Here is a 16,917-nt window from a genome sequence, read left to right on the forward strand (position 1 = left end):
AACAATAAAGAAAATTGGAGTAGCAGGTGATGACACTTGTATCTAGTTCTAAAAACTTATGTGGCAGCATATATAATTTGGCTAGTTTGTTTTGTAGACCATTTCCTGTCTTCCAACAGAGTCTTAAATCAAAGACATCTCACCATGGAAAGAGGAGTCTATTGAGTAATGCGGCTCAACTGCAGAGCCAGTATAACCTACATGGTGTCCTTGCCTGACTCTCATATAGCCACTGGTTGGAATACATTTTTCCCAGTTTTAAAACTACTTCCCTGTGATTGAGAACCACTTTGAAAATGAAACCTTCACCCCATATGCACTAGAAGAACATATATCCTGTATGATAAGTCACTTGGCAATGCTTTAGTAGAGCCCTGCACAAATACAAAATTTATATCTGCAGATGCAGATATCCATGGAGTTGCAGGGCTCTATCAACGAGTGAGACCAGCAGGGCCATGACCAGCGACCGGGAACAGGAACCGCAGTGGTAAAAGTAGCAGCATGTCAGGCCACCGCTTGCAGGAAGGGACTCCTGTGTGGGAGCGTGCGAGCCGCTTGCACAAACTAGTGCAACCAGTGACAGCTGCCGGTGAACCTGGTGCCCGCCTCAGTGGGCAGGGCAGGGGGCAGTACAGGAATGCTGGAGAAGCTGCCAGGGCTGGGCTCCTGCTACTTTCCCCACTGCGCTTCCTGGCCCGGTTGCTGGCCATGGCCCTGCTAGTCTCACTTGTTGTTGCTAGAGCCCTGCAACTCCATGGATATAAATTTTGTATCTGAGCAGGGCTCTATTCTTTAGGGTAGCTTTTAAAAAACAAGTTTGGCCATGTCTTACTGACAATTAGCTGGTTGTCTATAACCCACCCCACAAAATACATCTCTGGGGGAGGAGGGGAGGGGAACCCCACAGCCTTGGCATTTAACTTTTTCCACAGATAAAGGATCAGACCTCAACAAAACGTTTACTCACAGATGCAACATTGTTGCCTTCTGAAAATTCAGATCTCTCAGAAGCAAGTTAATAGTGCCATGGAGAATGTGTTCTTCACAGGAAAGGCCATTTAATAATAGCTTCAGAGCCCAGAAGTTATTCTAGTAGGTAAAGAGAGGAATAAGCTATCGAAAGAATTCTACGCTACAGTACTTCATTTCATTGGAAATCCCTGAAAAATAAATAACTGGTAAAGTTTAAATATAAAGAAAACAAAATATAAAACTTGACAAAAACGTGCATAAAATTCAATATGCTGTTAATAGCATTTTAAGCATCATTTGTTGTAATTTACTACAGTTGAAGATTCTAGGACTTACCCCGAAAGCTAGTGTTATTTCTAGAAAGGAACTCAAGTATGGAAGGTCGTTTAGAAGCATCTGCTGCACTGCTTGCACTGTGAGGATAAGACTAGCCTCAATCTGTAACTGGAAGATTCAGAAAAGATGTTAAGAAACATGTAAGGCCTGATTCTCCATGGCCTTGTACCTTGTGTTGTCATTTACAGCCGCTCACATCAGGTGTAAATTGCTGCCATTCTGTTTTACACGGACTTTGCACAGGTGTCAATGACAACATATTGTCACAAGGCAGGAGAATTGTATGTTTGCACTTCTGTGGCACCTTTTACCAAAGGTTTTCAAACTGCCTTACAAACATTAAGGCTTACAACATCACTGTTAAGTAGGTCAAGTGTTGTTACAAGGACCAAGAAAATCCTGACATTTGAGTTACGCAATTAGGAAAGAAGTTCTCCTTTTATTTCCTCTGAGGAAATAATGGTTCAGTGTTAATCAGTTTGCTTAGGTAAATGAACATATCCTAATTATGGGTAACTTTCATCATGCTCACCCTCAACAAATCAGGTACTATATACAACTATCTGCTTTCTGATTATTAAATTATGGACAGCCAGGTTTTCCAACTATAGTAGATTTTGCTTATTACCAACCCATAAACTGCCATCAAAAAGTTGTCTTATCCAGTAGCAGCCAGTAGACTGGAAGGCAGGTTTGTGGGGCTGCAGCCAGGGAACGAAGCACTGGGACATACCTTCCCTGGCTGCAGCCCTGCAAGCCTGCCTGCAGCTGGGGCCTTTCTTCCAAAGAAAAGTTCTCAATAAGTGGCACACCTGTTGTCAATATCCGAATGCCATTAACATTCAAGTCAATGGGATTGGATTGGTTCCCAGCCAAATGATATTAACCAGAAGTTAAAATCAGGGTTGCCATTAAGCTGCAGCCACTGTATCTAACTTCGGATCAGTTAGTTTGAAGACAGCCCATCCTGCTTAAATTCATGGCCAAAATGGAGAGATTCCCAGATTTTTTTTTGACGAAAATTCCTAATGGGTATGAAATAGCAGATGTTGACTTCTGCTGAGGCAAGCATTTGCTGATTCTCAGTATAAAGGGTGGTCTCCACTTTGATTAAAGCCATACTTACCTCTCGGGTCAACTAATCCTAATACAGAAATTGAAGTCAGTTTATCCCCCTTTTATAGATGGGTAAAATTGGGTGCAGAGAGGCGACAGCTGTCCAAGGTCACAGAGTGGCAGGAATAGATCCTGGGAGTCTCGGCTCCCAGTCCTCTGCTCTAACCACTAGACTGTGCTAGGAATTCCTATGCCACTTCCTAAAAAGATTCTCATCCTATTTCAAAAGCATTTAATACATTTGAATTAAAGACAGCTATTTTCAAATCCAATAGTGCAATCAAAAGTCCACTATTCAAAACAATCACCTCTCTCATTCACCATTACATACTTACAGGACCAGAAAAAATGTTTGACGGCAGAGAAACATTGACTTTTGTCTTCAGTTCATTTAGAAGAACGCAAGATACAGACATTACCATCTGCAACAGGAAGTTATGACAGTCACAAGCAGAGCAAGAAGGAGCCCAAGTATTCAACAAATGTCAAACCGTGTCCAAAACTTAATTCTTTGGCATAGGGTGTTTTCAGTCCTATTTCTGCTCACTATGGAGGTTGGTTGTTATATCTATGAGGAATGCTATAATTGTATAGTCCATCCTCAGCAGTCCCCCTAAATATGCTTGTATTACTATAACTGTGCTTTAGGTTTACTGTGTTTAGAAAATATTCTGTTACAGAAATATTGACCTTTTGTGTTATCCCTAAAACACCTCCTTTAAAACTAAATCCCTCCCCTCCCGGTTTTATAATTATCCAGTGCACTTCACAGCTAAGAGATCTGGAATCAGCACCCAGAACAGTTAAATGCCATAGTGAATTAAGTGTTATAGCTGTGTTGGTCAAGATATTAGAGACAATGTGGGTGAGGTAATATCTTGTATTGGATCAACTTCTGTTGGCGAGAAAGAGAAGCTTTTGAGCTTACATAGAGCTCTTCTTCAGATCTGTGTAAGCTCGAAAGCCAACATAAGATGGTCCAATAAAAGATATGACCTCGACCACCATGTCTCTCTAATGCTGAATTAACTAACTCCTATGCAGTTACCAGATGGGACACAAATAGCGTATCAGACTAAGGCCAAAACACGTCAGCATTTCCGTATGGAAAGGTTAAGACTTGGCATGCAAGGTTTTCTTCTGGCATGTGCCAAATTAAATTGATGGTGTAATACAACATGGATCCATTCCCAAGACTCCAAAATGAGTTAATCCCCAAACTGAAGAAAATAATTGAACACAAGGCAAAAGCTTCTCCATTGCAAAGTGGCATCAGTTACCTCTTGGAAGTCGTGTGGTGGCTCTTTCAGTGAGGCAGCATTGAGATGCCCGTTTTTCTCCAGAGTACTGCTACTACCCAAAACCATGATGAGGGAGCTCCAGCATTTTGGCTGAAACACAGTAAAAACTTTCAATTAACAAAACCACAGACTTTTGTGAAGTTTGCTGAATCAATCAGTCTCTAGATCTAAAGAAAGACTGAACACGGTAATTATATTATATTTTCAAGTAAAGTACATAATTCTTTGGATAAAAAGTGTCTCCGGCATGGTACACACAACACAAAAACAAAAACACACACAACAAAAAACAACGTTTTCCGCTTTATGTACCACAAACCAGAGTGAGAGAGACAGAACACAGAGGTTTCTTCCCGCGTGACTCTGTAGTGCTGACAGTGAAATGGTAATATCTGACCTGTCAGAAAAAGTCAGGAGGAGCACAGATATTTGCAACAGTGTGTCCAAGATACTACTTTCAGAGTCACTGTGCTGACCACACTCTGGAGTTATACATTGGAGCATACGGGGCTTGTCTTTTCCCCTTAGGTTATACAAACAGTATCCCCATTGTGCTTCACCTGAAGCAAGGCTGCCCAGCTATCACACTACAACAAAAGGCTTCAGGGCTAGACCTTCAGCTGGTACAATTGTCATAGCTGCATTGAAGTCAGTGTCACAGACCATACCATGGACTTCTACCAGCTGACAATCTGCCCATCAGAGATTGCTTAGTGTATTAAAAAAAAAAAAATTTACACACACACCACCATAGTAAGTTTTATTTGCTTTGTTCTAGGTCAGGACACTGTGGTAACAGTGGTCAGCTCTACTTAAGACTGCTTTTCCCTTTTACACAGGGTCAGCGGTGCATGCAATTCTTCACCACTCCTTCCAGCTCATAGCTCAGGTTCATAGGTCCTGGAGTTCCAGTCCTTTTCTCTTCAAACTCTCTCAACAGACAGTCTTTCCATCACATCCTCAGTCCTCCATGTTTTCCTTGCTGTCCTCTTCCACTCATGTATTCTTTGGTGGTCATTCTCCCATTCTTGTCACATGTCCAGCCCACTAAAACGTGCACTTTCCAGTCCATCAGAATCCCAAGTTCATCTTCCCCCTAGTTTCTTCTATGCACTGTTTACCCTCCACTTGCCTGACAATCTTCTCAGTATATTATTTTCTACGACCTGTATCTTGTTTTATTCTATCTCCATGAGACTCACTGTTTCCAAACCATACATCAGAAAGGGAAAAAACAACACAGCACAGACTTCTCCTTTCAAATTTGTTACTTAATTGCCTGTCCCACAGGACTCCTACTGCCCACACACACTGGGTGGTTCTTTTCAGTTTGAGATCTTTCTTGATGGCACTAAGCATACTTCCCAAGTACACAAACCTCTTTTGATTCTGCTTCTCTCCTAAAATGTCAGCCAACAGCTCTTCTTCCACCTTCCCTCCTTCCTTTTCTGTGTGTTTACCTTCAAATCATGATCTTCAAACACAGATGCCCACTCCAATACCATATTTGCCAAAAGGGCTGGATGGTTAACATATATTCATTTTCTCTGTCTCCCCACAGGCTTGGTTCTCCTACTAATTAACTCCAAAAACTAGGATGAAGAGAAGTGGATTCACAGCACAGTGCTTTCTCTCAAGCTCACCGTCATCACAAAACTCTCCAAAATTCCAATATTGTTAACACCTAAGCTCTTGACCCTCAATACAGCTCTTCTATCTCCTCCACATCTTGAAGTCCCCCTCCCATTCATCTCCATACTCCAAAACACCAGCTCCCACTGTACCAAGTCATATGCTTTCTCAAGATCAATAACTGCTACACAGCAGTAACGCCCTCCATTTATCAGTCTTTCAAGCATCTGTCTCATTGCAAATATTGCATTTACAGTACTCCTTCCCTTCCTAAAGCCACATTGCTCTTCTCCTATATTTTCCTCCACCTTGCACTTCAACCTTGCCTCTGAAACTCTCTCAAGGCCTTTAAAGGGTTGACTTAACATGGTCATGCCCTGGTCAATGTTAGAATCTTTTGCATTATCCTCACCCTTCCAGAGGGGCACAATCAATCCAGTCATCTGGTAGCCACTTTACTCCAGTACCTCCAATTGCCTTGATCATATCCACAGTTCTCATATTCACCAACTACTCTACCATTCTTCATGTTATTCCATGTTTCTTCTACCTCCTGTACAGAGATGGATACCTTTTGAGACTTTCCTATAGCTGTCAGCGGCGCTTGCATTTGCAACAACTCTCTTCTCATTTAATGGCCTTCAGAAATAGTTTTTCCATACCTCTACCACTTCTTTAGGGTTAGACACCACACAGCTCCCGATCTTCACGCAAAGATTTCTTCATATTTTATTTCTCTTTCATCAACCCAAAAGCCAAATTTCCTGCTATCATCTTTCTGTGTAATTCTTCTTCAGCCTCCATTCTTACCTTAGCAACTGCCTTTTTAGCCTGTTTGTTTGCATTTTAAATTGTCTCTATCACAATTCCTCAAAACTTTGAATAATTTTTTTAATTTGTTTTGTACATCAGACTTCCACCACCATCTTATTCACCCCAGTCTTACCACTAACCATGTTATCTCCACTGCCTTAATGAAACATTCTTTAAGCTTCCTCCATTCTTCCTTCATTGACTTCCTTGCCGTTAGCAAAGGATGAAAACAAGCCTCTCTTTACTTTTTGGCAGAATTCTTCCTTACCACCCTGCTTTCCCCTTTACATAACCACCAACAAAATTTCATCTTCTTTCATGTCAACTCACTGAGAACTGGACTACATAAGGGGACATTTGACCAAAAATGAACTGATGAGGTTCTAGTTCAATCAACCAACCCTTTTCATCATCTTGCTTTTTACAGCTTCACAGCGATCTCTACTTTGTCATTGGACCCTGCTGTACCTCTGATGGACTGATCTCAGGGCTAAGAGCCAGGAACCCCCAAGTCTGACATTGATTAGTATGTGGTCTTGGGTAAATTACAGCTCCTCTGCCTCAGTTTCCCCAAGCGTGGAAAGGAGCCAATGCCTGCCGAGGTATTGAAAGGATTATCTTTTGCAAATGTTTTGAACACAGAAGTACAGTATTAAAGTTTGGGGCGAAACCTGGTATAAAGTCAGAAAAAAAGAGAGGCTACTCAACAATGTGCTCTTGTATTAGACAAACAGAACTGCACAGAAACTAACAGAAGCATAAGATTAATACAAACACTCACATTCCTGTATAATGACAGATTGCAGTAAAGGAGTTTGAGTGCATGCTTAATGAGAACAGAGGTCTTCAAAGGAGAACCTAAGGAAGGAAAAAAGTAGACAACTCCTTAAACCTGATAGAAATGAAGGAAATTAAGTGCATATTAAAAAAAACCCAAAAAAACCAGGAGGCAGATTTAATTAAGTACAGTAATGTTTACACACATACTGTTAAGATTTTGTCTTGGTTATTTTTAGTCACAGACAGGTCACAGGCAATAAACAAAAATTCAGAGGAGCCAGTGACCAGTCTGTGACATTACTAAAAATAACCAGGGGGGTGGGGTGGGGTGGGGAGAGAAAGGGGGCAACTGACAGCATGAAGCCAAAAAGAGGTCACAGAATCCGTGACTAAATCTGTATAAGGATACAATTTAAACACCCATAAAGAAAAGAGGGGATAGAAATGAGAAGTGTCCATGCTACTTTACAATATTTCATGCCACAATTCTAGATTCTAGTCATCAGTTGTAATATGCTCCCCCAAAGTCCTTAGGGATATGTACAAGCAATTAAAGGTACTAAAACATATCACTTGGAATAAATCTTCTCACCGGGTACAGAACATTTACAATACATGACTATTGTGCTCAAATATCCCATGCTCCTTCAAATATCACCACTAATAGCTATCAAGTGGACTTGTGTGAAATAAGCTTGTGGTATCAGACTCATTCTTGTGGGGCAAGTCTGTGCGTACCAAGGTCTATTATCACAATAGTCTCAGCAGAAACCCTCTAATAAACTACAATGTATACAAAGGCAATATATACATTGCCCACATTATCCCGATATATCAGCCTTGACCTTGAGCAAATGCCTTTGGTGAAATGGGTCTCAGTGTCTCTATGGTCCATTCACTCATGTGTTCAAGGGCAAGGCTAACACATCATGACAGTGTGGGTAATGACAGTGTGCCATTGTGTACATTGTGGTTTATGAAAGGGTTTAATACTCAGCACTTTTTAACAAAGCAGTCCTTTAAAAAAACAAACAAACAAAAAGGAGCTGAATGGCTGACAAGGGTTAGCATTTGTGTAAGTTAGAGCATGATAAAACAAAGTAGTTTCTGCTTGAGTCTAAAACTTAAATAGCATTGTTCCTCACGAACACTTATGTACCATGCTTTAACCAAGTTAATTTATGGCTGAGTTTGAAGTCCCATAAATCTCATGTTAGATTTAATCCAAACAGATAACCACACACCACCATAGTCAAGTGGGACGGAAGCAAGAAGCACTTCAACAAATAATACTTGCCAATTGAAATCCACTCTCCAGGGTCATGAAAATTATTTCCACAGGAAACACTCCCAGTTCTGAACATCTTTAGGTAGATCTCAAACTGGAAAGGGGTTATCCGGCAGGCGGTACAGCATGCAAGGTTATTGAAGGGAAGCAACAATGAATGTACAGCACTAACGAAGTCTCCACTTTTGCACAAGTAGAATGGGATTTTATCTCTAAGCTTTCTTAACCTGGATACAAGAAAGGATTGCAGATTTGATTTTTGTGGATGCCATTAACAACATGGAAGCATTACCAGGATTTCCTTTGAGACCTCTTTCCACTTGGCTTCCCAAGAACTCAGTTTGACTCCAGACTTTGTCACTCAGGTATCTTTATTTGGCATACAGCAACGCTACACTGAGTTGATTAGACTTGAATGAAGGGGGTGGATGTAGGGTACTTCATGTATCCAAGGTTACAGAGAAACCATCTTCCTTTATGTACATTTACAGATTTCCTTACATTTACTATACACGGCATTCCACATTTTGGGATTGGTTTGGTTACTTTGTAGGAACCAGTCCCTTTACAGCATGCTTTGCCCATGCACTGTCCATGTTCAACCTACTCTTTACAATCCCAGTTTCTCTTGTTCATTGTTATTTTGCTCTTTGTAAATGGTTCCCTGGGTGTTCCTGTGACACTCTGCACCCCATATTCACCATAGTGATATTATTAAGATAGGATTAGAACATAATTATGATGCATCTTGTACAAAACATGTCATGTGAGGTGTCAATGGAAAAGTTATGGTTTGCTGAATAATTATCTTATTTGTATGCATGTATCATTTTTGTATCTGGAGTTACTAATATTGACTATGCATCTGTATTTCAAACGTGTTTGCTCCTGGGTAACACTCACAAAGTAGCTTACATCCAGCACATTGTGAATGAACTATTTAAGGTAATGGCCCATAGGAAAAGCTTAGCCTCACCTAATAAGCTTTCCTGTGGACACTTCAGCCAAAATATGGGTAATGGATGCCATGACTCATCGAAGCATGCAGGGGCATGCAACTAAATCATGTGAAATTGGACTCCATTTTGGTGCCTATACTTTCCCACAAACTGCTGGGGGCTTGTTTGAGACAATGAAATTCCCTCCACATGAAAGAAGCTATAAAAAGGGGGAAGTAACATCATCACTTGGCCTCACTCCCTCTACAACACAACACTGGAGGATAAAGACTGAACTGGGGAAGGAGGTTCCAGGCGGGAAAGAAGAAAGCCTGCCTGTGTATGGAAGGCTGGTGGACTGTTTGTACTATCTAACATGGTGAGACACTGCTTGACTCAAATCCAGTTTAGTTTGTAAAGCTTAGATTGCATTTTGTTTTATTTCTTAGGTAATCTGCTTTGAGCTGTATGTTCACCACTTATAATCACTTAAAATCTATCTTTCTGTAGTTAATAATTTGGTTTTATATTTTACACCTAAAACAGTGTGTTTTGCTAGAAGTGTTTGGGGGAAATCTGCTCAGGAACAAAAACTGATGCATTGTCCTCTCCACACTGAGGGAGAGGCAGACTGGGTAATAAACTTACACTGGCCAGGCTTTTGACCAGGGCAAGATGGTACAGTCCAGGGTGCAAGGCTAGGGAGGCATGGGGAGTTGGCTGCAGCCTCTCTATTGTTAGTTCATGAGTGGGTGAGGAGAAGCATTATGTAACTGCACCTGGGTGTGTCCCCGCCTGTGCAAAGGTTTGTGAGAGTACAGGACCAAGAGCGGTCTGCAGCTTGCCACAGTGTGAGAGAGAGCCCAGATTAGTATGCCAGAGGACTCAGCGGTACTCCAGTTCCAGGGTGCACCCCGGGGAAGTCAGTCACAGTTCCTTCCCCTTATCTTAGACTGTTTGACCAAGCTATCTTAACTAAGATAAGTAAATGGGTCAGTGAGCTAGCACAAACATTCTGTTTTCAGCCTGCTGATCTATTTATCTTCCAAATTTTGTCTTCCAAGAAACATGCCTCCCCCCTCTTAATTACTCATATCAACCCAGGCCTACAAATGTTTTTTATATATTATATATATAAAAATAAATAAAAAATCTAATCTGGATCCAATTACATTTACCAGCCAATAGTGATGCAATGTTGTGTTCAGCAGCTAAGAAAGTCTGCCAACCAGAATCATTTCTTTTCAAGGTGTGATTTTACTGAAGATTAGACACAGACAGGGAAATCTTAAAGCAAAGATAAAAATTAAAAAAGCCACTTACCCTAGAATGTCATTACATTTCACAGCTTTCAAGTAGCGAACTATTTCCTTATAACTAAGGAAGGGAGGAGAAGAGGCGGCATTACATTTTGAACAGATGAAGCAGGAATACGGATGAGAATTAATGAGACAAAGCAATAGCTCCCACGTAGAAGACATTTATGTACAGAAAAAAAAAAAGGAAAAAAAAAGACCTGGATGTAAATAAAACTGCTGCTATCTCGTTTTCTGATGAGCCCCAAAACTACTGACGTCCCTGGATAGATTTAAAAAAAAAAAGCAGCATTCACCAATACAGAGTTATTCAATATTTAAATCTAGGAAAATGTCACCACTGTGGTACTGGTTGTGGAAATTCAGTGGAAACACCAGCTGTGTAATCAATAGGAATTTGCCTTCCTTCTCTCTATACCATATATGGCCAAACTGCGGCTCTTTCACAGTTAAAGTGTGGCTCCTGGAGGGGCACCCCCCACCCCATTCTTCGCCTACCAGGCTGGGTGGCTGGGAGGGGAGCTTTGAGCTTCTGCCTTGCGTCAGAGTGGTGGGGCTAGCAGCTTCTGCCACAGACAACTGGTGCCTGCTGAGTATGTGTGGGGCCACAATTTAAAAGTTCAGTGTCCCCCCCGCCCCGTAGCTTGAGTCATACCACCCAAGCAAAACACACCCCTTTCCCTCAGTGGTCCTTCCCAACAGCTCCCAGGTGTTAGCTCTGCATGGAGAGGCAGCAGCAAACAGCTAGGAGCTGCAGGGAAGGGCCTCTGCTTTAGCTCCTCTGTGGGAGACAGCAGCAAAAGCAGCGTCTATACCTGCAGCTCCCAGCTTGCTGGCTCCAGCAGCTGCCATGCAGAGAGGGGGCCCGGCAGCACCATATGACCAAGCAAGGCCAGCAAATGCTGGCAAAAATCTGGGAGGGCATGTGACCCTACGTGTTCCCCTCTCACATTGCCTCTGGCTTCAGCGCAGTAGGGAGGGAGGTGTCAGGGCTTCAGCTCAGGGGGGAGCATGGTCTCGGGGCCAAAGCCCTGAGCCCTGGCAGGCAAACCCTGGCTCTTGAACTTCTGAAGATTGTCGTATGCGGCTCCGAGGGTCAGTAACTTTGGCCACCCCTGCTCTATACCATGAAGCATTGAAGAAACTGAAAGCATTAGAAATTGTCTACATCCCTGATCTAACATCCCCTACATGAACCTTCAATCCTGGTCTGTACTTAAGCTTACACATGTACTTAAGCATGATTGCCAAGCTGTACAAGCTACATAGGACTAACGTGATTTGGAAACTGCAAAGGCTACTCCCTGTGCAGCACCCACTGAAAAACAGGAATTAAGATGTGTGTGTGTGTGAATGCACATTGTTGAAACTAGGTTTCAGAGTAGCAGCCGTGTTAGCCTATATCCACAAAAAGAAAAGGAGGACGTGTGGCAACTTAGAGACTAACAAATTTATTTGAGCATAAGCTTTTGTGAGCTACATCCGAATGATTGCATCCGATGAAGTGAGCTGTCGCTCATTGTTGAAACTAGTAATTGTCTCTCTCCATTATAACAGCACTATATGCTATGCTTCCCCAATGGATTTCCCAGTGGAACAAATGAGAATGGGAAATCCATTGGGGAAGCATAGCATATAGTGGGGATAGACGGGAATCTGGGAGGCAGTGACCATGAGTTGGTTGAGTTCAGGATCCTGACACAGGGAAGAAAGGTAAGCAGCAGGATACTGACCCTGGACTTCAGAAAAGCAGACTTCGACTCCCTCAGGGAACGGATGGGTAGGATCCCCTAGGGGACTAACAAGAAGGGGAAAGGAGTCTAGGAGAGCTGGCTGTATTTCAAGGAATCCCTGTTGAGGTTACAGGGACAAACCATCCTGATGTGTCGAAAGAATAGTAAATATGGCAGGCGACCAGCTTGGCTTAACAGTGAAGTCCTAGCTGATCTTAAACATAAAAAAGAAGCTTACAAGAAGTGGAAGGTTGGACATATGACCAGGGAAGAGTATAAAAATATTGCTCGGGCATATAGGAATGAAATCAGGAGGGCCAAATCGCACCTGGAGCTGCAGCTAGCGAGAGATGTCAAGAGTAACAAGAAGGGTTTCTTCAGGTATGTTGGCAACAAGAAGAAAGCCAAGGAAAGTGTGGGCCCCTTAATGAATGAGGGAGGCAACCTAATGACAGAGGATGTGGAAAAAGCTAATGTACTCAATGCTTTTTTTGCCTCTGTCTTCACTAACAAGGTCAGCTCCCAGACTGCTGCGCTGGGCATCACAACATGGGGAATAGATGGCCAGCCCTCTGTGGAGAAAGAGGTGGTTAGGGACTATTTAGAAAAGCTGGATGTGCACAAGTCCATGGGGCCGGACGAGTTGCATCCGAGAGTGCTAAAGGAATTGGCGGCTGTGATTGCAGAGCCATTGGCCATTATCTTTGAAAACTCGTGGCGAACAGGGGAAGTCCCGGATGACTGGAAAAAGGCTAATGTAGTGCCAATCTTTAAAAAAGGGAAGGAGGATGATCCTGGGAACTACAGGCCAGTCAGCCTCACCTCAGTCCCTGGAAAAATCATGGAGCAGGTCCTCAAAGAATCAATCCTGAAGCACTTAGGGGAGAGTAAAGTGATCAGGAACAGTCAGCATGGATTCACCAAAGGAAGGTCATGCCTGACTAATCTAATCGCCTTCTATGATGAGATTACTGGTTCTGTGGATGAAGGGAAAGCAGTGGATGTATTGTTTCTTGACTTTAGCAAAGCTTTTGACATGGTCTCCCACAGTATTCTTGTCAGCAAGTTAAAGTAGTATGGGCTGGATGAATGCACTATAAGGTGGGTAGAAAGTTGGCTAGATTGTCGGGCTCAAGGGGTAGCGATCAATGGCTCCATGTCTAGTTGGCAGCCGGTGTCAAGCGGAGTGCCCCAGGGGTTGGTCCTGGGGCTGGTTTTGTTCAATATCTTCATAAATGATCTTGAGGATGGTGTGGATTGCACTCTCAGCAAATTTGCGGATGATACTAAACTGGGAGGAGTGGTAGGTACGCAGGAGGGCAGGGATAGGATACAGAGGGACCTAGACAAATTGGAGGATTGGGCCAAAAGAAATCTGATGAGGTTCAATAAGGATAAGTGCAGAGTCCTGCACTTAGGACGGAAGACCCCAATGCACAGCTACAGACTAGGGACCGAATGGCTAGGCAGCAGTTCTGCGGAAAACGACCTAGGGACGAGGACCTAGGGACTGGATGAGAAGCTGGATATGAGTCAGCCGTGTGCCCTTGTTGCCAAGAAGGCCAATGGCATTTTGGGATGTATAAGTAGGGGCATAGCAAGCAGATCGAGGGACGTGATCGTCCCCCTCTATTCGACATTGATGAGGCCTCATCTGGAGTACTGTGTCCAGTTTTGGGCCCCATACTACAAGAAGGATGTGGATAAATTGGAGAGAGTCCAGCGAAGGGCAGCAAAAATGATTAGGGGTCTGGAACACATGACTTATGAGGAGAGGCTGAGGGAACTGGGATTGTTTAGTCTGCAGAAGAGAAGAATGAGGGGGGATTTGATAGCTGCTTTCAACTACCCGAGAGGTGGTTCCAGAGAGGATGGATCTAGACTATTCTCAGTGGTAGAAGAGGACAGGACAAGGAGTAATGGTCTCAAGTTGCAGTGGGGGAGGTTTAGGTTGGATATTAGGAAAAACTTTTTCACTAGGAGGGTGGTGAAACACTGGAATGCGTTACCTAGGGAGGTGGTAAAATCTCCTTCCTTAGAAGTTTTTAAGGTCAGGCTTGACAAAGCCCTGGCTGGGATGATTTAATTGGGGATTGGTCCTGCTTTGAGCAGGGGGTTGGACTAGATGACCTCCTGAGGTCACTTCCAACCCTGATATTCTTGATTCTATGAAATCCCAAAGGAAGAATCCACTAACAGAGAACCCAGACAATGAGGGTTGAAATCTGGGTTCTGGTAGCAAGTGCTGTGGTGGCATATCAAATGAGAGGGTTGACTCACATGACTGGGGCCCAAACCATTCAGATCTTTAATTGGACCATGAAGATTTGTCTAGACAGAACCATGAATGTCAAGTACCTTGAACTGCCCTTAACATTCAAACTGGATACGAATTAAAAAAAAAAAAAAAAAAAAAAAGGAACAGTTTTCTTATAAAAATGGATACAAAGTTTTGAATGAACCCAATTAACATTTAATTGGAAAAAGCTTCCATTCTATCCCCAATGGCAGCTGCTATTATAGGATCTAACCTTTACAAAAGGTATAGTCAGTACAGACAGCAATTTACCCAGCAAGAAAATTTACCTTTATACACTGTTTGAAAGAGCCATTTGCACAGGTTCCAAATGTGTTAACTGTATGTTCATAGACCTATCAAGGTTTAATCAATCTTGTAAGAAGTTTCAGAGCCAAAACCCAAAAGATACCGTTAACATTACTACTTATGGCCTTACAGGAAGCAGATCAAGCACCTCTCTACACGGCTGTTACTCTGAAACCTGTCTAACAATTCACTAGCTTTCTACAGTGCTTTTTATCCAGTGATCTCAAAATGCTCTGTAAACATCAATCAAGTCTCAACACCCTTGGGAGATAGGTATTATCCCCATTTTCTGTGTTTTTTTCGCACGTTTGGCATGTCTGCTGAGACCTACTGGGAGTTAAAGAGACAAAAAAGGAGCGTAGAAGAGACGAAGCAAGCTTTTTTGTGAGTTGTACATTTTAAGACCGATAAGGTGTCAGAAGCTCCTTTGGATGGTCTTTATAAAGCATGATGGAAAAACACTCATTACAAGCTGTCAGTAAATTTTTTGTTTTGTTTTTTAAAGAAACACACACAAAGCGCAGCAGCAATTCTAGGTGTTTGAAAGACACCATACTATATAAAGCTGATATGATGCAGAACTCAAGTACTCAAAAGATGGATAAGAACTTACTGTCCCTGGTTTTCCATTTTTTCTACTCGAGCCTGTATGACAGGAAGTACTTCCCACAGAAATACTTTCTTTCCTTTCTGCGTTCTTTGACCAGTGATGTTCTGGCCTTTTAAGACAGTTGTCAGTAATCCATGATCCCACGGCACCACGTTTAGGCTGAAAATTGAAGTGAAAGACAATACTTTTCTAAAAACTATTGTAAGAATTCACAGAACAGAGCAAAGAGACACCCATATCACTGCAATACCACAACTCCCCCTCCCCCCACATTAAGGTTGGGTGCAACATGGACTACGATAGTATTTCCAAAGGTTATGACTCATTTCGGAAAATTTAACTTGATGGACCCCACGTTAGTCATGGCAGCAGAATGAAGCTACTAGCAGCCACATAGAGTCGTGACACTACCTGCACTAAGCTAGTTACTAGCAGACCTTGGGGCCATACATCACCAGTATTCGGGACAATTATCCTTTAGAAGAGAATTGTGTTGGAACACATATTTGTGTAATATGATTGGGTTGCTACAGAGATTGTATTGATCATGCTAGACTAATTCTTCTTGGTAAGTCATTATAATGCTCACAGTATATTTGACTCAGTAAATCTTGAGTTTGATAAACCAAACATCTTAGAACCTAGACCACAGAACCACTGCATCTAAAAATAATTGTTTGCCACCCAAGTACTGACAGTTCTAATTTCAATGTCCACAAATCACACAAGCATGACACCATGTCGCTTTTTCCAAGGAATTTCAGTAATTTTGTTTGGAAGTACCAGGCAGACAATGTGGGTATTATGAAGATATGAGATATCATAATGAATGCTTACAGTCACTATTACAAACAACTTCTGACCATTTCCTGCAGTTTCTAAAGGCAAATAAAAGCAAGTCTGATATAGCCCTGTTGTTTTAAGCTTCCATTTCCCAGACTGCCAGTAAAAGGAATATTTAGTAGGAAACTATAGCTAGTTTCTATTAAACCATATGCCAGGCTTAGTCTCTGGACAGATTTCAAGAGTTCAGGTTGTTGGCCACACTCTGTTGTGGCAACACATTAGAAATCCCAATGGATATAACATGTAAATACTCCCTTTCACACTTGAGTACATTTAAGTCCACTGAGTAATAACATTTAGTCAATAGAAGCAAAGAACATACCTATTTGAGAAGGCATAGCAGTGAGACGGAAGCAAGATAGTCTGGAAAAAACTAATGAACTTTTCATATAAAACTTTTGGAAAGTCACACAGCACAAGCATCCTCTGAAGTTGTGTTGTAATCCTGCATTTACAAAAATAAACTAGTTTTAAAAGTCAGAGATGGGAGTAAAATCTTTTTAAGCCAGCTGAATTGTTCACTAGGTCAGTTCCCTTTTCTGATTAGGAACAAGTCTATAGTGTTTTATAAAAAATTTCAAAAGGACACTTTGGATTAAAATTTAGATTTTGTATAAAAACAATTTTA

At 42.0% G+C, this 16,917-nt stretch overlaps 1 protein-coding gene across 11 annotated transcripts in view; it reads right to left on the reverse strand.

Moving 5' to 3' along the window:
• The window catches only part of GNG13 (G protein subunit gamma 13), a 106,994-nt gene that overhangs the window by 31,311 nt on the left and 58,766 nt on the right, over positions 1-16,917 (reverse strand). For 6 of the 11 annotated variants that reach the window (XM_073361756.1, XM_073361755.1, XM_073361753.1 and 3 more), the window contains 9 exons: positions 16,612-16,734; positions 15,447-15,602; positions 10,503-10,556; positions 8,251-8,468; positions 6,955-7,031; positions 3,708-3,818; positions 2,763-2,849; positions 1,312-1,419; positions 971-1,092 (listed from right to left, as the gene is read on the reverse strand). In XM_073361756.1, coding sequence (XP_073217857.1) covers positions 971-1,092; positions 1,312-1,419; positions 2,763-2,849; positions 3,708-3,818; positions 6,955-7,031; positions 8,251-8,468; positions 10,503-10,556; positions 15,447-15,602; positions 16,612-16,734 — 1,056 coding nt within the window. Of the gene's footprint in view, positions 1-970; positions 1,093-1,311; positions 1,420-2,762; positions 2,850-3,707; positions 3,819-6,954; positions 7,032-8,250; positions 8,469-10,502; positions 10,557-15,446; positions 15,603-16,611; positions 16,735-16,917 lie in introns of those variants that run through there. The other 5 variants (XR_012161080.1, XR_012161079.1, XM_073361758.1 and 2 more) reach the window with 4 other exon arrangements.

Source organism: Lepidochelys kempii, chromosome 10 (assembly GCF_965140265.1).
Source record: "Lepidochelys kempii isolate rLepKem1 chromosome 10, rLepKem1.hap2, whole genome shotgun sequence".
Classification (NCBI taxonomy): Eukaryota; Metazoa; Chordata; order Testudines; family Cheloniidae; genus Lepidochelys; species Lepidochelys kempii.